Genomic DNA, 26,226 nt, shown 5'->3' on the forward strand with positions numbered 1-26,226 from the left:
TAATCAACGTATTATTATTTTTGCATTTAAAGGATGCGGTGTAAAAAGATAACTGGGTAAAAAGTAAAAGGATCATCAGTTGTGCAAAAAATAAATAAAAAAGTTCAACATTTTGGATGGAGATTGCCGGTCGGTGCATTTTGTTACATTTGGACAAAACCAGGCTAACAGTCTCCAGTCTTTATGCTAAACTAAGATAATCGGCTGCTGGCTGTAGCTTCATATTCACTGGAGTAATATTGGTCATCTAACTCTCAGCAAGAAAGCCTATTTCCAAAAATGTTAAATTATTATTTTAATAGGCCAATTTTCTTATGTCTTTAATATATGAAAATATTTGTATTACATTTTTGCTTCCCCCGTCACTGTACCTCTCACTTTTGCTGCGTTCATGTAAATTGGAAAAACTTCGCAGTTTTTTACATAAACATAAACTATGCCTCGCCATCATGTATGTGAGAGACAAAAAGAGGAGGATCTGTAAGGACTAAGTTTTTTTGTAAACTTTTTATATGCTAAACACTATTATATGTTATGTATTATGCATAAACCACATATCAAAATCCCAAGAAGGGGTAGGACTAGTGTATTTTGTTAATTCCTTTGGTTATATGTAGAGTGAAGACACTTAAACACTATAACACGAGTTCGGCCAGAATTCAATTTATTAGAGTCTTGGTGACTTTTGTTTAGAAATGCAAACATTTTCCCGAGATTAATATTACGTTTCACACTTAATATTAGCTTCTGTTCGGTATTTACGGATTGTATTTCAATGGATAACACTGAAAGTTGAGGTGAGAATTACATTAAAGTGGATTCCCACGACACTTGAATGCAGCAGTGGACTGGGGTGAGCTCAGCCCTCCGCGCTGTCTGTATCGATGAAGTTGTTTCAAAGATGGCGGATTTCCTGCCGTCCCGCTCCGTTTTATCTGTATGTTTTCCCAACTGTCTTCTCACAAGCGGCGAGGCAGAACAATTGCGGAAATCTAAAGAGATAGATAAGTGTATTAATCGAGATAAGACTTATGTTAAAAGGTTAGTGAAGATCTTATTACTTGGGGCAGGCGAGAGCGGCAAGTCCACTTTCCTCAAGCAGATGCGCATTATCCATGGGCAGGACTTCGATCAGAAGGCCAAAGAAGAATTCAGAGCCACGATTTTTAGTAATGTTATAAAAGGTAAGGCTACAATGAGCACCCATTGTATTTCATATGTTGAAGCTGGCTTGTTTGACCTCTGTATTGGTCGCCTAAGTTAGGGCGTATAGAGTATAGAGTGGGAAGTTGGTAGCCATGCTAGCTGCAGCTGAACCGATTGGAGGGGCACTTTTCTGTGTTCGACAAAGCTAGTGTGGTTAGCTGGTTAAGCGACCAAAGAAACGCCCATGTTATTTGTGTTGGTCTACCCGGTGGGGCTGAAGGGGACGGTGGCGCGTGCAGTGGGGTCATTGTTTGTGTGTACTCAGAGCTTCCTAGATATTAATTTAGTCATTTTTATAATGTAAGTCGCACACAACGTACACAATGATTTGACATGGTCCTAGTGTTGTCCCCATGGCTGCTGTTTCACTGAAACATACCACTGTCGTGTATGAAGAGACCATAACACTAAATAATTTGTAAAATGACTTAACCACAGAACCGTTTTTGAAAGTTGATACAGTAATTAACTAAACAGTACCCTCAATCAGTCTGAAATGTGCAGTATGAGCTATGCATACAGTGTACAGTGCTGAAATGGTAAATGTTATGCTTTAGGAATGAAATCTGGTTTCTCTAAACAGTTTAAATCCACCTATTCGGGTTGAGTTTATGAAAAGTGGGACATTTTGTGACCATTATGTTAAAGATACAGATGGACAGGTTGGTCAGTAGTTTCAGCTGTCCTCTAAAAGTTACAGAAACACTTCACTAAACGTGTAGCCTTGCAACAACTTTCCAGTCTACATCAACACTTGGCAGTCTGCTTTGTCGTCTGCTAACAGACTTCATTTATGGGCTAATGAAGTTGTGCCTTAATTCCTTTGAGATGTACCCACAACAACACATGCCTGTTGCATTATGGGACAGTTGACTTAGTATTAACCCGAGTCATTGTGGAGGGAATACACATACAGACACTTGAGCTGCTGCCTTAAACAAAGACTATCCAAGTAAACCTACTTGGTGAATCGGACCACTTTAAGTAGTGTGTCCCAGTTGTGATGTATCACATATGAATGAACTCTGCTCGGGAAATCTGATGATTTTGAATCTGTGCACCCTATCCTGTACAACATTGTTTTGGACTAACCCAATTCATAACTTACCACCATAACAAATTATGTTCTCAAAATGAACACTTTATAGCTTCTTTATATATTTACCAGTTCCTTATCGAAGTCCACATGAACCACTCATCACAACGGCATAAATAAGCTCCACTGCACAGCACTTATAATAAAATATGTCACCTTTTTAAAGGTGGTTCCCCGGGTACTCCTGTTATTTCCTTCTTCCCAAACTGTTGAAGAACACCAGGAGTTAAAGGTTTCATTACAACAAACTTATGACAAGGCCAAGTTGCCTTGCCTCCTAAGTCACCATGCGACAGGTTGAGCCTAGCAATTTAGAGTGCTGTATTTTAAACATAGTCCGGTGCAGTTTTCACTCTACATAAAACGTACCAGGGCTATTCATTTCATGACTTCCAGAAAGACACACTCGTCAGCATGTTGGAGTGTCGTTCACTTCTAAGCTCGTTTGTAACCGGTACCAACAACGTTATTTTCACTTCACCTGTCGTGCTCCGTTTGTGTGTGGAGAGGCTGAGCCCGGCATTCAGTGAAACATGAGAGCAGAGGATATTAATGATGATGTGAAATTGTAGCGGCAGCGTTCATGATTTAGCAGTATGAAAGGTAAACACTTATAGAACCTCACAGTTCCAGCAGACGCATACAAGCTCATTTAGCAAATTGCCGACTCTCGTTCTGAGGCCTGGATAGACACAATTTCTAGCTCTGCGTCACCAGCTAGTTACACCAAATATACACAGGATCTGGCTGCTTCATACTCTGGCACTCCGGCTCGAGCTGTTTCAATGTCCACTTTTCAGAAGCAAAGCGTCTTTTCCTCAGCAGCCACATATATACTATATATCATAGTGTGGAGTTGTTTTAGTGTTTTGTGATCACTCATTTTAAATGTTAATATAGCCGATCTCACAGCACAGCTGCTGTCGTTAACATATTATTTTGTTTATTTTGTTTGACAACGTCTTTCTACAGCTCAACAGCTTGGTAATAGCTGCTGGTCAACATAGTATCTATGAGGCGCGATTACATTTTATACTCGTTCTGTTGTCTGACGACAAACATATTTAAATGAACAACTACATATTCAGTTAAAGAAAACTCAGTATAGGTGATCACAGGGAGCCGACTGAACATAATCTCCCTAACCCTAACCACTTTGAATCTGTCTCTCAACCTATAAACACGAAAAACTTTGTCTTGGCTCTGGATGGCACATGACTTGGTCTCATTCAGCCTTTTAGGTTTGTCTGAGGGAAACTTGTTGGTGGAAGATTACTTATGATACTGTTGCTCTTCTTGGTGATGTTAGTAGATGAATGTCTATATTAACATGGCACATTCATATTTAACATAATTTATTTCTAGACGTTGTTGGAAGTCTGTTTTGTGGGAACATATTGACTCATCATAAAATGTTTGATGCTGATATGTAAACGGTGTCATCAATCACATGATTATCTCCATCAGGGTTTATACACCACGCACATGGGCTACTCGACATGGCACACATAATAATCAGGATTATTTTTGGTCAATACTGAGATCACGATTATTTAACACGAATTTGGATATGTGCTGTATTTATTGAACTCTTAATAAACTTGTCTTTTTAACAGTGGATTTTCTTGAACTTCAAATATATATATATATATATATATATATTTGCGTAGATGTGCGTGTGCGTCACTGTGCCCCTCCCACTCCACCTCTTACAGTCCTGTGACAGCCACAGAGCATTTGATTTATTGATTGTTGTCGGGATGAAAAGAGCGTTTCAACAAATATAGCAAAAACTGTTCTAAAATACATTACCCACCCTCACAGTCAGACTACATACGGACAGCTTTTGTTTTAGCTTGCCTGTAACAATTGGAGAATACCCGGGTTAGCGTGCTGTGCTTGTGTATTAAGTATTCGGTGTATTGTGGGTTCCCGGAGCCCAAATCTCCATATGTGAGAGGCTGAAGACAGCATTTTCTGCCAATTTTGCATGAAAAATGGAATTGATTATCAAAGTAGTTGGAGATTTGTTTTGTCGATCAACTAAAGTCAATGTTTTACCAGAGAGGTGAGCTTCTATTTATACTTCCATGATGTTGCAGGGGCTGCGGGGGGCAGTCGCACGAAAACTCCCTTTTGAATAGGTGCAAACAGGGAAGTGGAAGGCTGGAAAGGCTTGCTCAGCTTCAGTCAGGGGGAAGTGACTGATGCTTGACGTGGTTAAACTGAAAAGGAAACTGTTAGTATCGGTGTCATTTCAGGATAAAAGCTAAATCAGTCAGGGTTCGGGGGAGTTTTGTTAACAGGCAGGGGAAGCACTAGTGGAATCACTGTGACACATTATTGATATACTGGTGTTATATTGTGTTGCAGGCAAGTTTAAAAAAAGGTACATGCATGAACGGTGCATGAAATGAAACCCCTTCACTTGTTATGCTGTGGAGAGATCACTCCTGCCCACTCGTGAAAACATGATAGTGAAGACATTAACTGAATTTGATCTGATATAAACATACTTCATTCTACCCACTGACAAAAGCATTGCTCTGTGCAGTGTGAGGAAGGTTAATGCGCTGCATCAGGAGAGAAACGTCAGATCAGTGCACCCAAATTCATTTGAGTGCTGGTTACACTTACAGTCTTTCGCATTTGAAGAAGTTAATGTTTGTTAGTTAAAATGTATTTTTTATACATGAGTTTGCATTAGGGATGTCTCGATCAAGTTTTTTATGCCCCAATCCCATCAGAGTTTTTTTAATATTGAGTACCTGCCGATACAGAGTCCTGATCCAATACTTCTATTCTCCTGGATAATACAGGACCGCACAGTGCAATCTTCAAGCACATAAAAGTGCAGTGGACGGGAGACAGACAGCTGGAGAGTTGACGACTGATGCACTCGTTGTTGCTGTGCATGAGAGCTTTGCGAGTAAAAACGCCTGTGTGACTTCTGGTGTAAAAATGAGGGATTGCTTTGGGCTCAAAAGCTCAGTGCCTTGATCGGCCACGTTACCTATCTCAAAGATTGCATCGGGAATTCCCTAGTTTGCATCATTTTAATCTGACTAAATACATTGCGGTCCATTTTCATCGCTCTTGCCACATCTCGTCTATTTACTTGCTATATACATGCAAGCACTGCACAGCTGTCTCTCTGCCAGAGTGATAGTGCAAGGGTGAGTGCCCACACAGCTTGATCATGGGTTAGGCTATCAAACACAGTGACAATTGGATAATCCAAAATCATAGAAAGCCTAATGTATTATGTTTCCAGCTGCATTAAAACACGAAATATTCAATATTCATTCACAGAGAAAGTTTAAGCACACGTTCTAAGGCCAAAATAGCATAGTGTTGTATACAAATGGGAATACATTGTTGACTGATTTCACTTTAGATTTAGACTAAATCTATTATTGAAGGCAATGAGGCATCCATCCATCATTACATTTTTCTAATCCTCGTATCTTGTCCAGGATGGCAGGGAGCTGAAGCTGAGGCCTATCAGCACACACTGGGCCAAAGAACACCAGTCAATCAAAGATCAAACACCTCCAGGCAGTTTAGAGTGTCAGCTTCATCAGAACTGCAGTTTTCTGTTAGCTGCTGTTGATTTGCGCGTGAAGTCAGTGTTGTAGGTCTTTAATGAGGAAGAAGCGGGGAGACTTTTTTGGGTAAAAACAGGATTATTAACGTCATGTTTTGACAAAAACTGTTCAGCACTGACTGATGTCAAACCAGAACTGTATGAAGAGGATGTGATCTGAGCTGCATACCAGAGCCAACTTCCTATTGTGCCCCCCTTCTTGTAACCCACAGTAGTTTTATGTTGTTGTCTGACTGATGCGCATGAGCAATTGTTACTGAAGTGATATGCTGATCAGCATGAGAAATCCCCTCAGTGTTTTTCACTCAGTTTTTTTCGGACTCCCCGGGGACTCACTGAAGCCACTAGTGTGTGTGTGTGTGTGTGTGTGTGTGTGTGTGTGTGTGTGTGTGTGTGTGAGCCTGCAATGTACTATAAATGACAGCCTGTTCACGGAAAACTGAATACACTGTTATTGTTTAAAATAGCTTGTGTGTAGTGCATGCGTGTATGTCAAGAGCGAAGCCCCGCCCTTCGCAAAACAGAGCAGAGGAGAGAATGCGCAAAGCAATGCAGTACACACTGAAACTTATTAGATAAATAACATAAGCCTTTAGTTTATTTAATAAAAGAGCACTTGTTCAATGTGAAAAGTGAGTTCTGAGTATAAAAAACACCCCAAAAAAACACCTTGAATCTGCATTCGATTTAGCCACTTCATTTTACTGATGCATTCAACTTTATTGCTGAAATAAATTGCAATGTCAGTTTTTGCCAATATCGTGCATTTTCCATGATCAGTTAACTTTCTTGATGAACTGATTAATCATTGTCTGTAAAAAGAGAACAAAAAAAACTTTCTCAAGGTGTTTTGTCTGGTGTCAGTACCACAACCAAAGGTATTTCAATGTTTGACATTTTTGCTTGATAAATGACCTAAATGATCAATAGAATTGTTGTTGATTTCCTATTTATTGACAAAATAACCGTTTCCCATTAATTACCTAAACTGTGACAGTTCTTTCAATAATTTCAAATAGTCATCATAATCTACAGCAGGGCTGTCAAACTCATTTTAGTTCAGGGGCCACATGCAGCACAATTTGATCTCAAGTGGGCCAGACCAGTAAAATCATATCATAATAACCTATAAATAACGACAACTCCAAGTTTCCCTTCGTTTTAGTGAAAAATTGTACAAGTACATTTGGAAAATGTTCAAATTTAATCTTGTTACAAAACATTATGAACAACCTGAAATTCCTTAAGAACAAAAAGGTGCAATTTCAACAATCGTAGTCGTTTATCATTTACACATGTTCATTACAACCTACAGATCACAGTGTATCTACAAAGGCACAAACATTTAGTCACAGGTATCTGGAACAGTATTTTACTTTATGATCAAAACTCATTTTTACACTTTGCAAAGTCATCCCGCGGGACGAACTGGACCCTCTGGTGGGCCGGTTTTGGCTATATATGGGTATATAATAGTTATTTATAAATAAATAAAAATAATATTTATTAATAAATATTATAATATGTACATGTACATATTGCACAGTTGGTGTACGCCTGGTGTTACTCTTAGACAAACCTGTCTAATAAATTAAGTTTTTATCCCTTTTTATCTGAAATTTGGTGGTGAACTTGATAACACTTGGTTCTATGTTTCTATTGTGTATTTCAGCTCGGGACTACCAGCTGTACCCATCTTCAGACATCTTTTTCAACAAAGATATTCTGGCCGAGTGTATTTTCTTCAAATTCTGTATATTCAGACCACTATTACTCATTAATTACACAAAATCATGCAGCTGGTGCAAATGGTTGAAGAGCAGCTTTCAATTTACTTTGGGTATGTCGTTTGTAGGTATTTTCGGGTAAACTCGCCCACCTTCTAAGAGGCTAAATAAAGGGGTGATATATATGATTATGGAGTCAATACAGATATGTCATAAAAACAAGCAGGGCTATTACATACAACCCATTAAAGCACAGTGTCTGCTCTATTAGCCTACAAATAATTGATGATAATAATTGATAAAAGATGCAAATTTAGACTAGAAACAAGATATTTAACTTGCTCGGCCGACACTGACTCACTGCGGAGTTGCCAGTTTTGGCGGTCTATCCAGCACTACAATGGTGAATGTGCTCTTGGACGGGTAGATACATGGTGGGCTAGTATATAAATAAATAAACTTAAGGTCATTAAACGTATGTTATCATAAGCATGCTTATGAATATGGACATTTGTTAAAGAAATAATTTATATCACTAAATTTGAACATTTAAATTGGAGGATACTACGACCAACCTGGCACTTCATACTCGCGTTAGCTTGACTCCGGTCGACTCGTTTCACCATTACATGCTAGTTAGCGCGTGTTTCTACAGACGTAAAATGGATCGATTTCTTATTAAAAAATAGTTACACACCAGGTGGACAGAAACAAAACGTGACAACCGAGGGAAATTAAGATTTCTCTTTGGAGCATCAAACCACAGCGGAATCGAGCGGAAGATGCTGGAGATGGAGTTTGTGGACAGACAACAGCGCCTTTTCCAAACGACGCATCCAAAATTCAACGAAACTTACCACCTGGAAGAGAAATTAGTAAAAGAAAATAGAGCAGCTTTCTTGTGTTTCTGGACAATAAAGGTTCAAACACAGGACAACTAATACAGCTGAACGATTAACTGAGGCATCTTTTGAGATCGCATAGATTTTGGCTCGGGCAAAAAACCCTCAGACTCATCAAATCAAATCAAATTTATTTGTATAGCCCAATATCACAAATTATACATTTGTCTCAGTGTGCTTTACAGACTGTATAGGTTAAGACACCCTCTGTCCTTAGACCCTCGCATCGCACAAGGAAAAACTTCCTAAAAGAAATCCCAAAATTAAAGGGGGAAAAATGGAAGAAACCTCAGGGAGAGCAACTGAGGAGGGATCCCTCTCCCAGGACGGACAGACGTGCAATAGATGTCGTGTGTACAGGATAAACAACATAGTACAAATACAACATTTGACAGAAATTATGTTGTGTTGGAAAAAAAAGAAATAGAAAGTATGGATGAATCCAGGAAAATGTCAATAAGGCTTCCCGGTGTCCAGCAGGACCAGGTCAGCAGGCGCTGTCACGATTCATGATCCTGACGTAAACTTTATCAGTGGCAACCTGCCACATGAGACACAGACACTCCGGGGATGATACCCCGGATGGTGAGTTAGTAACATACATTTACATAAATGCATACAGATAGAGAGGGAGAAGAATAGAGAGGGAGGGGAGGAAGAGAAGGAAGAGAGCAGGGAGGTGTCCCCCGGCAGTCTAAGCCTATAGCAGCATAACTAGGGGCTGATCCAGGGCAAACCTGAACCAGCCCTAACTATAAACTTTATCAAAAAGGAAAGTCTTTAGCCTACTCTTAAATGTGTAGAGTGTGTCTGCCTCCCGAACACAAACTGGAAGCTGGTTCCACTGGAGAGGAGCTTGATAGCTGAAGGCTCTGGCTCCCATTGTACTCTTAGAGACTCTAGGAACCACAAGTAACCCTGCAGTCTGGGAGCGCAATGCTCTAGTTGGTTTATAAGGTACTATGAGATCTTTAAGATATGCTGGATCCTGACCATTAATTGATTTGTAAGTCAGGAGAAGGATTTTGAATTCTATTCTGTATTTTACCGGGAGCCAGTGCAGAGCAGCTAATACAGGAGTAATATGATCCCGTTTCCTTGTTCTAGTCAATACACGTGCCGCTGCATTTTGGATCAAGTGAAGAGTCTTAAGCGACTTTTTGGGACAACCTGATAACAATGAGTTGCAGTAATCCAGCCTTGAAGTAACAAATGCATGGACTAGTTTTTCTGCATCATTTTGAGACAGGATGTGTCTTATTTTTACAATGTTACGTAGATGAAAGAAGGCAGTCCTTGAGATTTGTTTTATGTGGGAGTTAAACGACAGATCCTGATCAAAGATGACGCCAAGATTCCTTACAGTGGTGCTGGAGGCCAAGTTAATGCCGTCCAGAGCTTCTATGTCATTAGAAAATGTGTTTCGGAGGCGTTTAGGGCCAAGTATAATAACTTCAGTTTTGTCTGTGTTTAACATCAAAAAGTTGCTAGACATCCAAGTTTTTATGTCCTTAAGGCATGCTTGAAGTTTAGCCAATTGATTGGTTTCATCTGGTTTAATTGATAGATATAATTGGGTATCATCCGCATAACAATGAAAGTTTATAGACTGGTTCCTTATAATATTGCCCAAAGGAAGCATATATAAGGTGAATAGAATCGGTCCAAGTACAGAACCCTGCGGAACTCCAAGACTGACTTTGGCTGTCATGGAGGATTTATCGTTAACAAGTACAAATTGAGATCGCTCAGATAAATAGGACTTGAACCAGCTTAGTCATAAATTGTGAAAGACTGATTTTGGCTTCAGCAGAAATATTGTTTGCCGAGTTTGACAACATCATCTCAGTATTAAGATAATCCTGCTTTTATTGAATGCATTGTTTGGCTGCATTGCATATTGTATGTTCTGGGTGGGATGACAGATTAATAAGCAGACGTGCTTTTTATGACTGGATGTAGCTTTTCATTGTGGTAAAAAAGGCTCTCCTATTGACTTTGTCCTATCAATGTGGCTCTCACATAAAAAATAGTGAAGACCACTGCTGTAGGAGATACTCTGACTTAAACCAAGTAAGAGTGCAAGACCTGTGAGAGTAAGGAAAAATCTGCTCACCGCTAGGCTAATTTATGCAGTGTAAAATGCTGTAGGATTAAGCGAATAGTAGTTACAACCAGTAACTACTGTTACTAACTGCAGAACGTTACCAGAAACACTGCAGTGTTTCCCCTACCATTGTCTTGGAGGGGCCCTGCGCCCCGCCAACAGAGCCCCGCCAACGGAGCCCCGCACCCCTTCTGAAATTCAAGGTGTTTTTTATTTATTTCTCAAAATGTTTTAAAAAATATATATTTTTTATTCACAACTCACTCTTCACATTGACCGGTGCTCTTTCATTAAATAAACTAAACGCTTATGCTATTGACCTAATTTATGTGCACGTTTCAGTTTGTACTTTGCGCATTCACATTCTCTCCTTCGATCCGTTTTGCGAAGGGCGGGGCTTCGCACCTGATGCACACACCTACAGAGCGGAAGAAAGGAGAGGAGAGAACTAAATAGAAACCGCGCCACGCACGCGCAGCACGATCCACACAGGTCCCATATACTGTATGTTGCACTGTACAGCTGCCTTCACATGATAGGAAATCATTGTTTCCCCTAGGTTTACTGCTTTGGAGGGGCGCGTGCATGGCGCGGGGAGATTGCGTGCGCGGCACGGTTTCTATTTAGTTATCCCCTCTCCTTTATTCAGCTCTGTAGGTGTGTGCGCACGTGTAGGTGTGTGCGCCAGCTGCGAAGCCCCGCCCTTCCCAAAACGGAGCCGAAGGAGAGAATGTGAAAGCGCAAAGTAGACATTACTAACTGAAACGTGCACATAAATTTGATCAATAGCATAAGCGTTTAGTTTATTTAATAAAAGAGCACCGGTCAATGTGAAGAGTGAGTTGTGAATAAAAAAAAATATTATTTCTATTGAAATTAGAAAAAAAAAAAAAACACCTTGAATTTCAGGCAGGGCGCTGGGCTCCGTTGACAATGGTAGGAAACACTGGAAATGTTCTCTTGGCTCACCTCGAGGTAGGGAAGCTGAGCCTTGCAGTGAAGACTGCTAGTTAGTTTTGTTTCTATGGTTACCTCCCCTGCTTGTCTGTTCTGGCTACGTCACATTCAGCTGTCATCTCATTGGTTGTGATTTGAAAGGTTAGTGGCAATTGAGGTCATAGTTGAAATAATTTAAACGTTGAGCAGTGCTCGGCCATGGTTAGCTTCCATCTATTCGGGCGGCACCGCTCTCTCTCCAGAGGAAAACAACGGCACAGCCAGCGCAGAGCAGTTTTGCCGCTGATCATGTAAATGCAGTTTAACAAAAGATGCCATCAAGTTGCATTATGGGAAGTGTAGGACCCAGTGTTTTTGTGTGTTTAGTATTACTATGCTGTGCTCTGAGATTCAGAAGTACTTTAGGAGTGGACAATATGTAATTTTATATCTTTGTAATGGCTGTGTTTCCCCTTCCATTGTTTCAGGGAAATTTCTACCTGGGAAATTCCTACCTGAATTACCTGAAATTCAAGGTGTTTTGCTTTCTAGATTTACATTTTTATTTTTAAAATTATATTCACAACTCACTTTTCATCATACCGTACTTATTTTCTTCTTGCCTCACATGGTAAAACACTTGAGACAAAAACAAAAAAAAATATTATTAAAAAAATAAAATAAAGCTTCTCAGGTGTTTCACAGAAGGTTGTATCTTGCCCTGTGATGTTTACAGTCCGCCACGATGGAGTTGTTACCCAATGCCACATATCGTTAGAAAGTGAGCAAAACTGTTTTGAGATCACAATCACAACAGCAAGTACAGTAGGCATCTCACACAAGCAAGCAAACTCACAATCAAACCCATAACTTTGAGCCAACTCACCTATGAAGTCTCATAATAATCCTGTAATCGGTAATAATCCCAAAAAAACACTCCATTGTCATTGCACTCTGACACTTAATTTGAGCCAATAGGAGCTTCATGCGCTATCTACAACCTTCAATAGCCAATGAATGTCAACTTCATAAGGAAGTGCCAGCCCTCTTCTTTTGTTTACAGACGGAGCCAGCAGCAGCCGAGTCTCCCGTTGACTGGCATATCGTGTTGCACAATGGTTCCCAAATGGTGTGCCGTGAGACAAATCCCGGTGTGCCGTGGGATTTTGAAACAATTATTGCATTTAACTGTACACAAGGTTATGAATTATTTTTTATTTACTTCAGTGTTTCCTCTAGGTTTACTGCTCTGCGGGGTGCTGCCTGGGCTGGATCAGGGAAACACTGTACATTATCGGTACTTTGTCCTACACACTTATTTCACAATATAGAAGCAATAGGTCTTATATGCTTTAGCCTAAATATAAATAAAACAATCATTAAAAAAAAGAAATCTGTCAAAGCGAACCCGTTAGCCATTTGCGAATGGTGGGTGTGATTTAGAGTGACACATAAAGGCTCTCTGCTAGTGTGAAGGAAAATAGCTTCTTACAAGGACGAGGCTAAATAAATGTTCACAGAGTGATAACAGTGATACTCTGTGTTATAGAGGGGATTCTGCCCGGATATGAACACAGGTGTGCCTTGAGATTTTGGCTTGGTCTTTGGTGTGCCTTGGCCACAGAAAGTTTGGGAACCCCTGGTGTAGCCTATGAAATGCGGAAGAATTAGACATGCATCATCAATGTTTATTTTTAACATGTTGTTTTATTTTCATAATTGTATTTATTATAATCAAAATACACAATGTGTTTGTACTTCACTTACTTTGTGTCATTACTACTGACAGGGAATGTTGGGTATATAATGGTTATTTATGATCGTTATTTATGGCCTTTTTATCAATATATATAATATCTCCAAATGCACAGCTTGTGAACGCCTGGTGTTATTCTTAGAAAGACTTGTCTAATAAGTTAAGTTTTTGTGCATTTGTTGTGAAATTTGAACCTGAACTTGGTAATACTTGATTCTATGTTCCTATTGTGTTTTCCAGCTCTTAACTACGAGCTATACTCATCTTCAGGCATCTTTTTCAACAACAAACTTCAGGCGGAGTGTATTTTCTTCAAATTCAGTATATTCAGACCACTATTACTCAGTGCCAGAAGCACTTGGAGTGATTCTTCACTGTTTTGCAAGAACAATAAGAGCGCTTATAATTTACTTTGGGTATGTCGTTTGGTATTTTCGGATAAATTCCCCCACACTTTAAGAGGTTAAGCTTCCTGAGAACAATCATTTTAATTGTTACAGGTTTGAAGGTAAAATAATTACTTTTCATGCAAGATTTGCTTTGATATTTATTTACTACAGTGCAAATTTCTAATCATGTAATCAGAATTCTTCTTCATCTGGGGTTTGTTGGGATGCCTCTTCCTGCTTGCAGCTTTAGTCTCCTCCATGTCTTTCAAAATCATGTTACCCTGCGAGGCAGCTGGATTCATGTCATTGCAATATTGCGAGGTCAGACGGGAGTAGCTGCCACAGTGGAAACGTTATTGCCAAATCTCTACCGGTGGACCCCGTCATATTGCCCAACCCTATAGTAGTGTCAACCTTCAGCCTTTATTATTTGTGCCTCGTTTTATTGTTAATCTGTACGTGTTTTTATATGCAATTTATTTTAGTGAAAGAGCCACATATCTACCATATATGATTCCATTCAAAGGAAGCGTAGGCTGTAATGGAAACTGTAAAGAATTGGATACGATGACTAGAATACGAGTCTGACATGTTTTCTTCCTACTTCAGGTATTCGAGTGTTGGTGGATGCTCGAGAAAAGCTACGCATCCCATGGGGCAACCTCTCCAACCAACGACATGGCGACACAATGATGTCGTTCGACACCCGGTCAGTGATGGCCCATGGTCACGGCATGGTGGAGCCCAAAGTTTTCCTGCACTACTGGCCATCTATCCGGGCCCTGTGGGCCGACCAGGGCATCCAGAACGCCTACGACCGCCGCCGAGAGTTCCAGCTGGTGAGTAAGAGTGTCACCCAGTGTCCAAATTTGTGAGCAACTTGGTTAATGTAGCACTCCAAACCGAATGTCCTCAGATGCTATATACACACACACACACACACACACACACACGTTCAAAGGGTTTAGTGGTTGGTTACATAGAATTTGGTTCTGGTGTTGTGTTTTGATTTATCTCTGACCCATGTATGAAGTTTCCCATCAGACCTTGCTTCAGTGTTTGCCCTGTGTTGCATACTTTGACAGCCATAATGCTTACTTTTATCTCTATTTGCATGTCCAGTCATTTCTGTTGTGAGTAGGTTATGGGGGCTTTGAGTGTACAGACGAGCATTGACAGCAGCAGATAAAGGCTCGTCCTCACAGTTGATGGAGCAGCGCTGCAGCTGCTGAGCGCACACAGATTAACATAGACAGGCTAATGAAGGGCTGCCTCTCTGCTCCCCCAGAGCAGATCCCTCCGTCCCCCACACCCTTCCTTCCTCCATGTCTCTCTCACTGCTCGCAACAAGTTTAGATTGTGGTCTCACTGTGTGTTGCTCACAGGATAATGATCTTTAACCATCCTGCAGGGAAATTAGCTTGCAAAGCATCTGTTTGGAGCTGCTGAAATTCAAAGAGCAGTGAGGTCTTTCTGATTGGTTCCAAATATGGGATTGATTTTGGTAGTGTGGAAGTGCTTTTATAATCTTAACCTTTTTTTAGAGAAAAAACATGACTAGGTGCAGGTCTAGTATATGGCTGTGTTGTGTTCGATTGATTTTCTAAATTGTGGACAAATTGTTGCATGCATAGTGGTAGTGTCTATATTATAATATAGACACTATATATATATGAAATATTCATCTGCAATGGATTGTCTATGTTGTATTTTTACTATGTTGTTTATCCTGTACACACGACATCTATTACAGTCTGTCCGTCCTGGGAGAGGGATCCCTCCTCAGTTGCTCTCCCTGAGGTTTCTTCCATTTCCGCCTTTAATTTTGGGGTTTCTTTTAGGAAGTTTTTCCTTGTGCGATGCGAGGGTCTAAGGACAGAGGGTGTCATATCCTGTACAGTCTGTAAAGCACACTGAGACAAATGTGTCATTTGTGATATTGGGCTATATAAATAACATGTAATTGATTGATTGAGATGTCTGTAGTAGTCCCAGTCATATTTGATCTTAAAGTAAACTCAAGGAGCTTACCATTTGAAGTAATAAGTAAAGAAAAAAACGTTCCTGTCCTTCGTGCCCTTCATATAATGTGCATACCAAACATTTGCATTGCGTAATTGAACTTATTCAATATAATCATGCATTTTGTGAACTTGTGATGTGTTTTTATTATTACATTATTAATCTACAGAATAATTAGTAGATTATTCAATAATTAAAATTAGAAGTTGTGCTTGCCCCTTGTCTACTGACAAACAGAATATATTATATTGTTTATTGTAACCTTCCTCACACATTCCCAATTGTTTGTGACAGTCTGGCTGCATGTCCAGTATATAGTGCATCACAGTCCTGCACACAGCGGTCACAGAGGGTTTGAAGGGTGGAATCGCATGAAAGAATGACGTTGGCCTTAACTCACTTCCATATTGATATGGAAGTGAGTTATGGCCATGTGGCATGTGACAGAAACGACATTCATTTAGAATTCTGAAAAAGGTCACTAAAAAGACTCTCTCTCTCTTTCTCTCAGGGCGAGTCAGTCAAGTATTTCCTGGACAATTTGGAAAAGCTTGGAAAGTCGGTAAGTTCCACCCACACTGCAGATGCTCCACTATTCGCAGAAGGCGGGTGGCTGATGGAGAAGAGGGTGTGAGAGCACTTGACTAGTTTTTTGAAAAGAGAAGTGAAACTGTCGTCTTCCTGTCTTCAGTCATGTCTGCGCACTGGGTTGTTCCAGTTTACACTCACTGTTCCTCCATGTAGCTGCCTGCTAGCACGGCTCACTGACAGGCCGCCTTAAATTCTCTAGCTAATACTCCGGAAAAAGAAACACTGAGAACAATTCTTGTAAGTAAAACACATTCATTTTCAAAATGTCAGGATCTAAAGTCTTGAATGTATTTAATCATTCAAAAGCCTGAATTTAGCCAACAGAATACAAGGCAGGAAATAATACATAACCTACTGCTAACAATTCCACGCAGCCATTTGGAAACGGATGAAGCTGTGGTCATGTCACAGTCCAACAGCCCGTGACCCATGACCCATGACCCATGATCAGTTTTACACATCTACTGTATGTGCGAATATACAGCTACAAGTGGCACAGTCTTTAAAGACTTGGCTAGGCTGTGTCTGAAAATAGGGAAGGACTCTAAAAGTTTATTTGACATTATAAGGAGGACATTACACCACTTGCAACATATAAAATATGGTCTTAATGAATGAATTATCTTTCTTTACATTGCCTTTTTATAGCAGAGCCATCTCTAAGACGCATTGAAACACGCTAAAACAGGCAATGTTGTCCAAGCCCTTTCCCCAGACCTTTAACCCAAATGCATTATTGGGGAGTGTGTTTGTGTGGAGGCCTGCACACGCCAGCATGGTCTGTGTCAGTGATGAGTCATCACCTCTGGAATGTTATGAATTTGGGTCTGGTGCAACCAGAGCACAGTTACACTCAAACACACACAGTCAACATATGATTGGGAAAAATGTTACATCGTCTTTGGTTCCAAATAGTTTAAGATGCACATGTGTTATTATGCCTCCGCACCGACGGATTGTCCGTCCCATTCTCAGAACATGATATCTCAGAAACACCTTGATGGAATTTCTTCAAATTTGGTACAAATGTCCACTTTGACTCAAGGATGAACTGATTAGAATTTGGTTAAAGGTCAAGTTCACAAAACACGTTTTTTCCCATAACTCAAGAAGTCGAATGCAAACTCTGGCAATTTCCCACAAATGTCTCATGATAAAATGATGACAGTATGACCATGAGGCAGTCATTCTAGTTTGCCTGGGCTTGATTGGCTAAGCCTTGTAATCACTAAGGAGAACTACCAAGTCATATTAGTCGTGTTAGATAGGGATGTCCCCAAGGGGGGGGGTTAAATTTCCTTGATGGGTTTCTCTTAAAGAAATGTACAAACACAAATATGCCTCTTTTCACAGTTTCTCAAATTTAAAGACCTTAAAATATACCAATGCAGTTTATTGAATTATCTTTTCTTGATTTTCTTAAATCTGTCAAAACTAATAATCAATCTGATGATCTGTTTGCAGGACTACCTACCCGGCCAACAGGACATCCTCCTGGCCCGAAAGCCCACTAAAGGCATCCACGAATACAACTTTGAGATTAAGAACGTGCCCTTCAAGATGGTAGACGTGGGCGGTCAGCGCTCTGAAAGGCGGCGCTGGTTTGAATGTTTTGACTCGGTCACTTCCATCCTCTTCCTCGTCTCCTCCTCTGAATACGACCAGGTGAGTGAGCTGGAAGCCACACTGGGCATAGAACTCCTGAATGTCAACATATTCGACCCAAATAGACCAACATTTAATTCAAGGGCACAACAATACAATCTGGAGAAATTCAACATTTTACTGTAATGTCAGATATTTCATCATAAATATGAAATATCTGACATTACAGTGAGAAGAGAAATGTGTTTCCCTGCTATGAATGTGCATTTGAAATGTTCTTCTGATGACCTCAGTGTTCCTCAACATCCCAACATCAGGGTGTCCCAGGTAATATAACTAGAGATGGTAAGGCAAAGCAGAAAAAGAAGTGGTGTCATTGGTAATTTAGGAATAAACATACATTTGTATTAATGCATTACATTAAACATCCTTGGTGGCTTCTCTTATTAACATTGTTGTACATTTTAAGGTCAGTGGTTGCTAAAATAGTTTTAAAATGGGGTTTTAATGGCTCTGGGCAAAGTGTGGGAAAACGACAATATGCATGCACTTATGATTTGTATGCACACATCTGATGCTAGTTAGATTGTCTGTTGCCCCACTGTTTCCTAAGTACTGTTAGTATTTCCTTTTTTAAAGAAAGTATCACCTGAGGTCACCATGAACGATGTGGATTATCTTTTACAGCACACATTTGAAAGCATTCCTTTTGAAGAAACACTTAGCATATATTGTTATAAAGCAAACTGCTGGCAAATAGAATGGATTAACGTGGAGTGGTTCTCCAGGAAAAATGGCTAACTACTAGCTTGTCAGAGAAGATGCTTTTTTTGCTTCCCTTGTGGGAGGAGATGGTGCACGGTCAAGAACAGGATCTCAGATGTCTCAGCTAATCTGATGAAACACAGTTAAATCAAACCATTGTCTCAATCTGAGTACTCTGTATTTGTGTGCATGCATGTAAACATAGTAAGTGAATAGCTGGAAATATATATTGTTTTCTCTATAATTTCACTTGAAACAGTTATGTCTCCAGATATGATATGAACATATTGAGGTTATATCATGACAGAAGATTTTGGGCATATCGGCAGCCCTATGTCAAATATGTTTGCATCTTTCCAAAGTAGTTTTTGCCCTATCATTTATTTCTCACACCTAAAACACTACAGAATACTTCATATTCCTCATATTTTGTACTTATTCATCTCATCTCATTTGTTATCTTATCTTATTTATTCTTCACGTATGAATACAATGCACCACAACTGCAATGTTGTTATGCTTGCATAATGACAAAACAGTGCTTTAGTTTAATTCAACAATACTATGTTATGGCCGTGGGTAACAAATATTTCAACTTTATTTCTGAGAAATCACGTTTTTTGTTTCTGGCACACAGTGAAGTTTTGTCCTCATGTGACAGCGCAACATAACTATCCCAGATGAGTCTGAATGTGTGTTTGCATGCTAACATGGTATACTGAACATAACATGTGAAGAAAGTCCCTTTTTAATTAAATTGTCCCAGTACCTGAGATCCTTTTCACTGCAGGAACTTGAAGGATTGGTTCACAAGTCGGTCTTAAATCAACAGTCAGGTGCTCGTTAAACAAACCTGCTGCTCATACCAGACACACATATCTGCATTCTAACATCTCCAGGTGCTGATGGAGGACCGGCAAACCAACCGGCTGAGTGAGTCCCTCAACATCTTCGAGACCATCGTCAACAACCGGGTGTTCAGCAACGTCTCAATCATCCTCTTCCTGAACAAGACGGACCTGCTGGAGGAGAAGGTGAAGCAAGTATCCATCAAAGACTACTTCCCCGAGTTTTCGGGCGACCCCACAAGCCTGGCAGACGTCCAGCGCTTCCTGGTAGAATGCTTTCGCAAAAAGCGTCGCGAACAGCAGCAGAAGCCGCTATACCACCACTTCACCACTGCCATCAACACTGAGAACATCCGGCTGGTGTTCCGCGACGTCAAGGACACCATCCTGCACGACAACCTCAAGCAGTTGATGCTGCAGTGAGGGGACTGATCAGGAGGTGGAGAAGATGGGTGGAGAAGATGGGTGGAGGCCCATTGGAAAGTGGGTGCGTTTGTCCTTACCCGTAAGGGGAGCGGGCAACATCACTCTACCCGTCCATCCTCCCTCCTTGATGTTGACCGGCTCTTCACTTTTGAACTTTAACTGTATTAAAGCCACCACTACTACCGCCATTCCCCCACGCTTACTCTTTGCCTAACTGAGCTTGTTCACTGACTTATAACAGCCGCCTTTGGCTCAGAGCCCCCACCCCCTGATCTTTCAAACCACTGTAAATGACCCCCCCCCCCCCCCCCCCCCCCCCCCCCCCTGTCCACACTTCAGTGAATCTGCCTGACATCTTTTATGGTATGTCCTCACTATGTGTTCTAATGTGCTCTAATTCACTTGCACACACTTTGTCTATGCTGCTCTGACCACTGTTACAAGGGAAGGGGGGGGGGGCTTGTTTTAAATTGGTGTTACTAAGTAGCTGTCATCTGTCTCCAGCTGTTGCCTTCCTTTTTGTAACTTCCTTGATTTTGTCTCTGGTGTTACATCTGCTCTCCACTGGCGCTTGGTGATGACATCACTGTGGGGATTTCCTCCGAGGGCAGTTCAACTAACACACACAGATAGGAATTCCTGTTCCAAAGTCCACTTGATTCTAGTTTTCTAATCATTGTGTTTCTTTTTCTAATATATGAATATACTGTATGTACCTATGCATTTTTCTTTAACTTATATTTTATAGGGGTTTACACTTTGTGGAATTCCTGATGGATTCTGTTACAGTTAACTTGATCCATAGACCACTTGTAAAATGAAACACTGTGCTATAAGGGTAGCTAGTACAGAGTTAATAGTGACACGTTGTATTTTGCGGTTTCTCAGGGTACATTGTGAACCCCGCTTCTCTGTGATTTGAAGCCAACCAGAACTCTCATGCCTCTGACCCCGTCCCCCCCGTCCCCCTCTACATGAGTCAGTGAAATGACAGATTTCATCTTTTCCCTGTCTGGGTCAGCAGAGAACACTCCTTATGCTTCAAAAGCACAACTCCGGCCATCTTCAACCAGGACCATATTTTACCAGCAGCGTCTTAACATGCGAGCTGTATCTAGATACATTATCTGGACAATAACATCTGCATTTACACCTAGTATTTATATGCCTTGTTATCTCAATTCTGCCCACATCATGATTGGATCTCAAAACACAAACTAAACCTGCAAGCAGGTATTCATGGGTCAAAGGATGCGACACAACTCGCAGCCGAATGCTCACCGAGCCAGAGCATCTCGGAGGCCAAGAGCCAACGCTCCACGGAGCATGGGTGTGGTGCGGCACGGCAGATAGCATTCCCATTGCCATGTTTTCTGTGTGTGTAATGTGTTTTCCCTATCCAAATTATATATTACATGTGAACACCATTGGCTCCATGATATGTTTCCATTGAACATATTTTTATGTCAACCATTTTGTGGAGACAAAACTCTTCCCCAAAATCCCTGTGTGGACTTTGAAAGATGGCAAAGACAAGTTCCCATTACCCCCCTGACTGCAACTGCTTGTCTCCACTGTCCGTGCAAACCAACAGTTAAAGCAATGTTCAGTCAACACAAATCCATGTCCAGTGTCTATTTGCATCGCAGCTGCACCCTGAGTTAACGTATCTCTTCAATCCTGCTGAATTGATCATTTCCAAAAATATTTAAGATTAATGGGTTACCCAAAATGTCCAAAAATATCAGATGTGTCAGGCAGAGTTGTTTTGAGGTACAAACACTACACAAGATGAAAATAGTCTTTGGTTTGAAAATGTCCTTCATTGTAACCATCATGTAGCTGTAATGTTGGAACTGATGTACACAGTGAATCTTGTCTCATTTGAAAGCAACAGGGACTCTAAGGAACAAAGGTCACGGAGCCTTAGTAAAAGAAACTTAACCATGAAAATGGCCAAATGAATACTGAAGACCTGTGTAATCTCACATCCAAGCCTCGAGCTTTCTTCTCTTCTCCCAGGAGGATAACCACTTCAAGTGTTGTGTACTACACGTGGCGAGGTGCCTCATTTTGTTGTCTACGATCGTTTTTATTATCTGAAAGGTACCTGTTACTACTGTCTGTCTCTATAAGTTAAAAACAAAAGGGACATAGCCAGCCTGTATGTCACTAATGAACCTGAGCTGTTGAGTGCTGCTCATGTATAATGTGTCAGTATGTGTCCCTCACTCTCATGTCTACCAGCTCATGTAACTTCCCACACAGATTTGTATGTATGACCATGAGTTTTATTGTATTTTAACTTCTTGGATGGTGTTCACTTAAAACGAAAGTAGGGGTCTGGTGACCTCAGGTGTGAAGGAGAAAGTCCCTTTCCTCAGCTTCCTCCAGATGCATTGACACCATGAACACTAAAGTCCTCCATGTGGCTCCACTGGTTCATGCTAACACTTGAGCATACGTAGAAGGGGAATAATCAAGATGATACTAATGTATAACAAATTTCAAAAGTAATGAAGTTGCACCTTTTTATGGACGGGCGACTTCAAAGCAGCTTTACAGAAAAGGTTTTATTGTTCCCAGACAAGAGCTCAGTGTTTGTGTGGAACACATTCTACATACAGCAAGCATAGCTATATTACCTTATGTATATATTACTCCCCCCGTCAGACCAGCGTCCCTCTGTCCTGCCTCTTGTCTACACTGGAAGCCTTGCTTTATGGTCTTCTGTCTCAGTTTTTATCAGTACAGCTGTCTGTACAGGCACCGAGCAAGCTTGAGTTTCACTCCTGCACAGCCCACAGAGCCTCTAAGGGAACAGAAGTAAAAACTAAAACACGTCCCTCAGAGGCTCAGTAAAGTACTGTCGGTCCGATGCTCTTGGTCGCTTTTCAAATTGCAACTCTAAACAAGAGTAAGACATGTAACCATGGCCATTAAAGATGGTATGTAATACCTAGATCTTCAATTAAGTGACTACATATGATTTATTAACTCAAAGTCTTCCGTTTTACTCTTGAAGTATTTCAAATGACCTAACCAGTGTAGTTGCACGTTTTAGCTCTAAACTACAAACCATTTCTACTTTACATGTTCAGTTACCTTTTTTTAATGAAACTTTCAAATCTTCAGTTATTTCCTCGGCGTTCTTCCTCATGTTTCACACATCCTTTGGTTTCCATCCATTGCTCTGCTATCTCTGCTAATTGGCAGAATCTTAAGACTAGTTTGAGTTCTGTCGTTCATCACATTGTTACATTACGTGCAAATTGATTTGAGAAGTCTGCATTGCATAGGCTCATAAGTATAATGTTGCTCCCTGTTGACACAGTTCAGACACATTTCAATGTTTTTTCATGTGTGAAATTGCATTGAAAAAAATATGTTTATTTCCAAAACACAAACGGCTTTAACTTTGTTTTACAGCTCATCAGGTAGACACCAAGGAATATGTGTACACTTTGTACAACACACAAACAGCTGAGTCAGCTGCTGTTCTAGTGCTGCAACTAAAGGCACACACACACAGTTTGACCGCTGTACAACGGCCACCTTCGATTAGACCCTTGGATAACATTTTCTTTTCTCCTCGAGGTTGAGACTCTGATATTTGTTCAACATTTAAAATGTATTTAGAACAAATGAAGGGGAAGTGGACATCTTGAGAGACGGATCAGATTATTTGTGTCCCTGAGCTGCATCAGTGTAGTCCTTCCTGTGCTATCACTCTGCATGGAGCAGTGAGACACACACGCACACACTGTCCTGCCTGCTGCTGCCCAGACAGCCTGAAGCCCAGCAGAGGCCAGAAGAAAGCCTGTTGCACAAACAAATAGACCCATGAAGGGATGGCAGGACAGGCCTGTCCCCTAACATGGCCTTTGTCAGCTCTGAACAAACTTGGTTTTGAGTATTAGAACACAGACAGTCTACTGTCGCACAGGAGCACAAGCAGATGTCTGAGTGGTGATGTCCCACATGCTGTTACACTCTCCGCTCTTAATGTGATGTCACATGGTGACAGATCAGGGCTCCAGTCTTTCAGAGCTGACCTGCAGCAAAAAGGAGCCACATCTTTCCAAAACACTTCAACTGTCTTCCCTCATCTGATGGATACAGAACATAACGGGCTGAGTGGGGAATAAAGAAGAAGGCAGATTTATACGAATTCTGCAGGAAAAGTCTTGTAGATTTTGGAGATCAGATTTATATTAGTACTCCAGGGGGGATTTAAGCACAGAAGTTCCATGTAAACCTTGGACAGTATGTGTAACACTCAAAGGTACACTCAGCAGCATCTCTCAGGCTTCAGTACATGGAGCCAGCTCAGGGCTGTTCAGATCTGACACTAGAGAGCAACTGCTGATGACTGTAAAGATCTTTTTATTTCAAAGAACTAGGCTTTTTTTTTAAGCAACTTTATAAAGCATAGGAAATGATTACAGTGAGGAATTGTGGGACGGCATCATCTCCCGTCATTTGGTAAAGGAGGGGCCAGTGTTCCCTATGCTAAAGGAGATAAGAAAGGAAGCATTGAAGCTTTCCTTAGCATTTAGAGAATTATTGGCTGTCACTTAATACTTCCAGGTCATTTCACTCTGAAGAACCTTCCTAAGCAAAAAGACTTCGACCGCAGATGGTGGTGAGAATGAAAAATAAATGTTACACCTCCACACACCTGACCAATTACTACATGTAGTGGAATTTATTGTCTAATTGTTACAAATGACGCTGGATGCTGCCCTGTTATTGTTCTGAGAGGAGCTTTCAGATGCTGTTAGATCTGAGTAACACTTTGTTTGAAGCTTACTGAGACTACACCAAAAATAAATCTGCCTTAAGCCTCCAGCTTCACTTCCCAGAGCAGTTTGTCTCAGTGGTCACCTGGGTGCTCAGGAGTGTGTGTTGTCTCCTGTCAGTGAAGTCACATGTTCACCATCTGCCTTCTAGCACCCACATGGATTTGTCACCAGATCCCACAGGGCATAAGGAGAAGAGTCAGCATCATGGTGATCTTTTCTTTCCCCGTAAACAGGGAAGAACCGGTTTTAGCCAAGAGGCCTTCTTTGTTTATTGCTCCCAGAGTTTCACACACGATTGATTTTCATGAGATTGTCATTTTTCTAACACCCTGCCTTTGCCGTCTAAGGTTTATGTGATGGTGGTTTTGTGTACTGCATCATCTGTGTGTTCTGTGAATCTGACATTACTGTCGCAAATGTTTATTTTTCTGGTTGAAAACAGAGAAAAGCCTTTTCTTACGTGTTTGGTTGTAAATACCTGTGAGAGGACACCGTGTCACCTTCCATAGTGCAAACTATGCAACAGCTCTGTTCCACAGACATGACTAGGTATTATTGTAAAAAATAATCATGCTCTGACTGACTGAAGATTCTCTTAATGCCAGTGTCTTATAGAAATGTATTTGTAATCATGTCAGGAAAAGAAATCTGCAAATGATCTGCCAAATATGTAGATGTTTAGTGCCTCCTCCAACCTCTGCCTGTACTGTCCAATCATGTTAGCAAAGGTTTTATAATGTGTTTTTTTTAAATGATGCCACACAAGCAGATAAAACATTTCTCCCAGTTTTGCTATTTTCAGATAGAAAAGCTTTCAATGTACAGTCTAACTTATGCTGTCTTACCCTTCTACTCTCCTAAATAAATCAAACATAAATAAACTGTTTTTTTTAAAACATGTCTGTGCTGCCTGTCATTAGACGCAACTATTTCATGCAAACTTGTTTTGGTATCTGATGCTAATGAGCTTAGATTTACAGCTGCAAAGATAAGTCGATTAGAAAATATATATATTCCTGGTGTCTCTCACTCAACATACGTTGTAGTTTGTCAGTTAAACAAAAATGATGATGTAATGATGACTAACATGCTGAAATAAATTAAAAGTCTTGTTCTTGTTTTCCATTACCAGTGATCAGAGTTGTCAAATCCAGCAGAATGGTGAAGCAGCAGTCCAGACTGACTGTTGCTACAGCAATGTGTGCATGTAAACAATGCTGCTTTAGGGACCGGGACTGTTTATACACGGCCTCTACAGAGTTGAATTACAATGTTGTTCTTGTGGAAAGGATGGCGTTCTGATGCTACTCAGCTGTAACCTGCCTGCTGGTGTCAAGGATCATGCAAATGTTGTTTTCCAGCAAGCAGTAACCACATAAGCTTCACACAAACAATAAACAACAAATACAATAAATATAAGGTATTTAAAAAGCCAAAG

At 40.6% G+C, this 26,226-nt stretch overlaps 1 protein-coding gene across 1 annotated transcript; it reads left to right on the forward strand.

Moving 5' to 3' along the window:
* The first annotated feature begins 846 nt into the window (after window positions 1–846).
* Window positions 847–25,684, forward strand: gna13b (guanine nucleotide binding protein (G protein), alpha 13b). Its single transcript, XM_029437716.1, has 5 exons — window positions 847–1,184; window positions 14,336–14,565; window positions 16,260–16,310; window positions 17,804–18,004; window positions 19,609–25,684. The coding sequence occupies exons 1-5, from the start codon at window positions 902–904 to the stop codon at window positions 19,978–19,980; spliced, it is 1,137 nt and encodes a 378-aa protein (XP_029293576.1). The 5' UTR covers window positions 847–901; the 3' UTR covers window positions 19,981–25,684.
* Window positions 25,685–26,226: the final 542 nt, after the last annotated feature.

The sequence above is a fragment of the Cottoperca gobio genome, chromosome 8 (assembly GCF_900634415.1).
Source record: "Cottoperca gobio chromosome 8, fCotGob3.1, whole genome shotgun sequence".
In the NCBI taxonomy this organism is placed as follows: domain Eukaryota; kingdom Metazoa; phylum Chordata; class Actinopteri; order Perciformes; family Bovichtidae; genus Cottoperca; species Cottoperca gobio.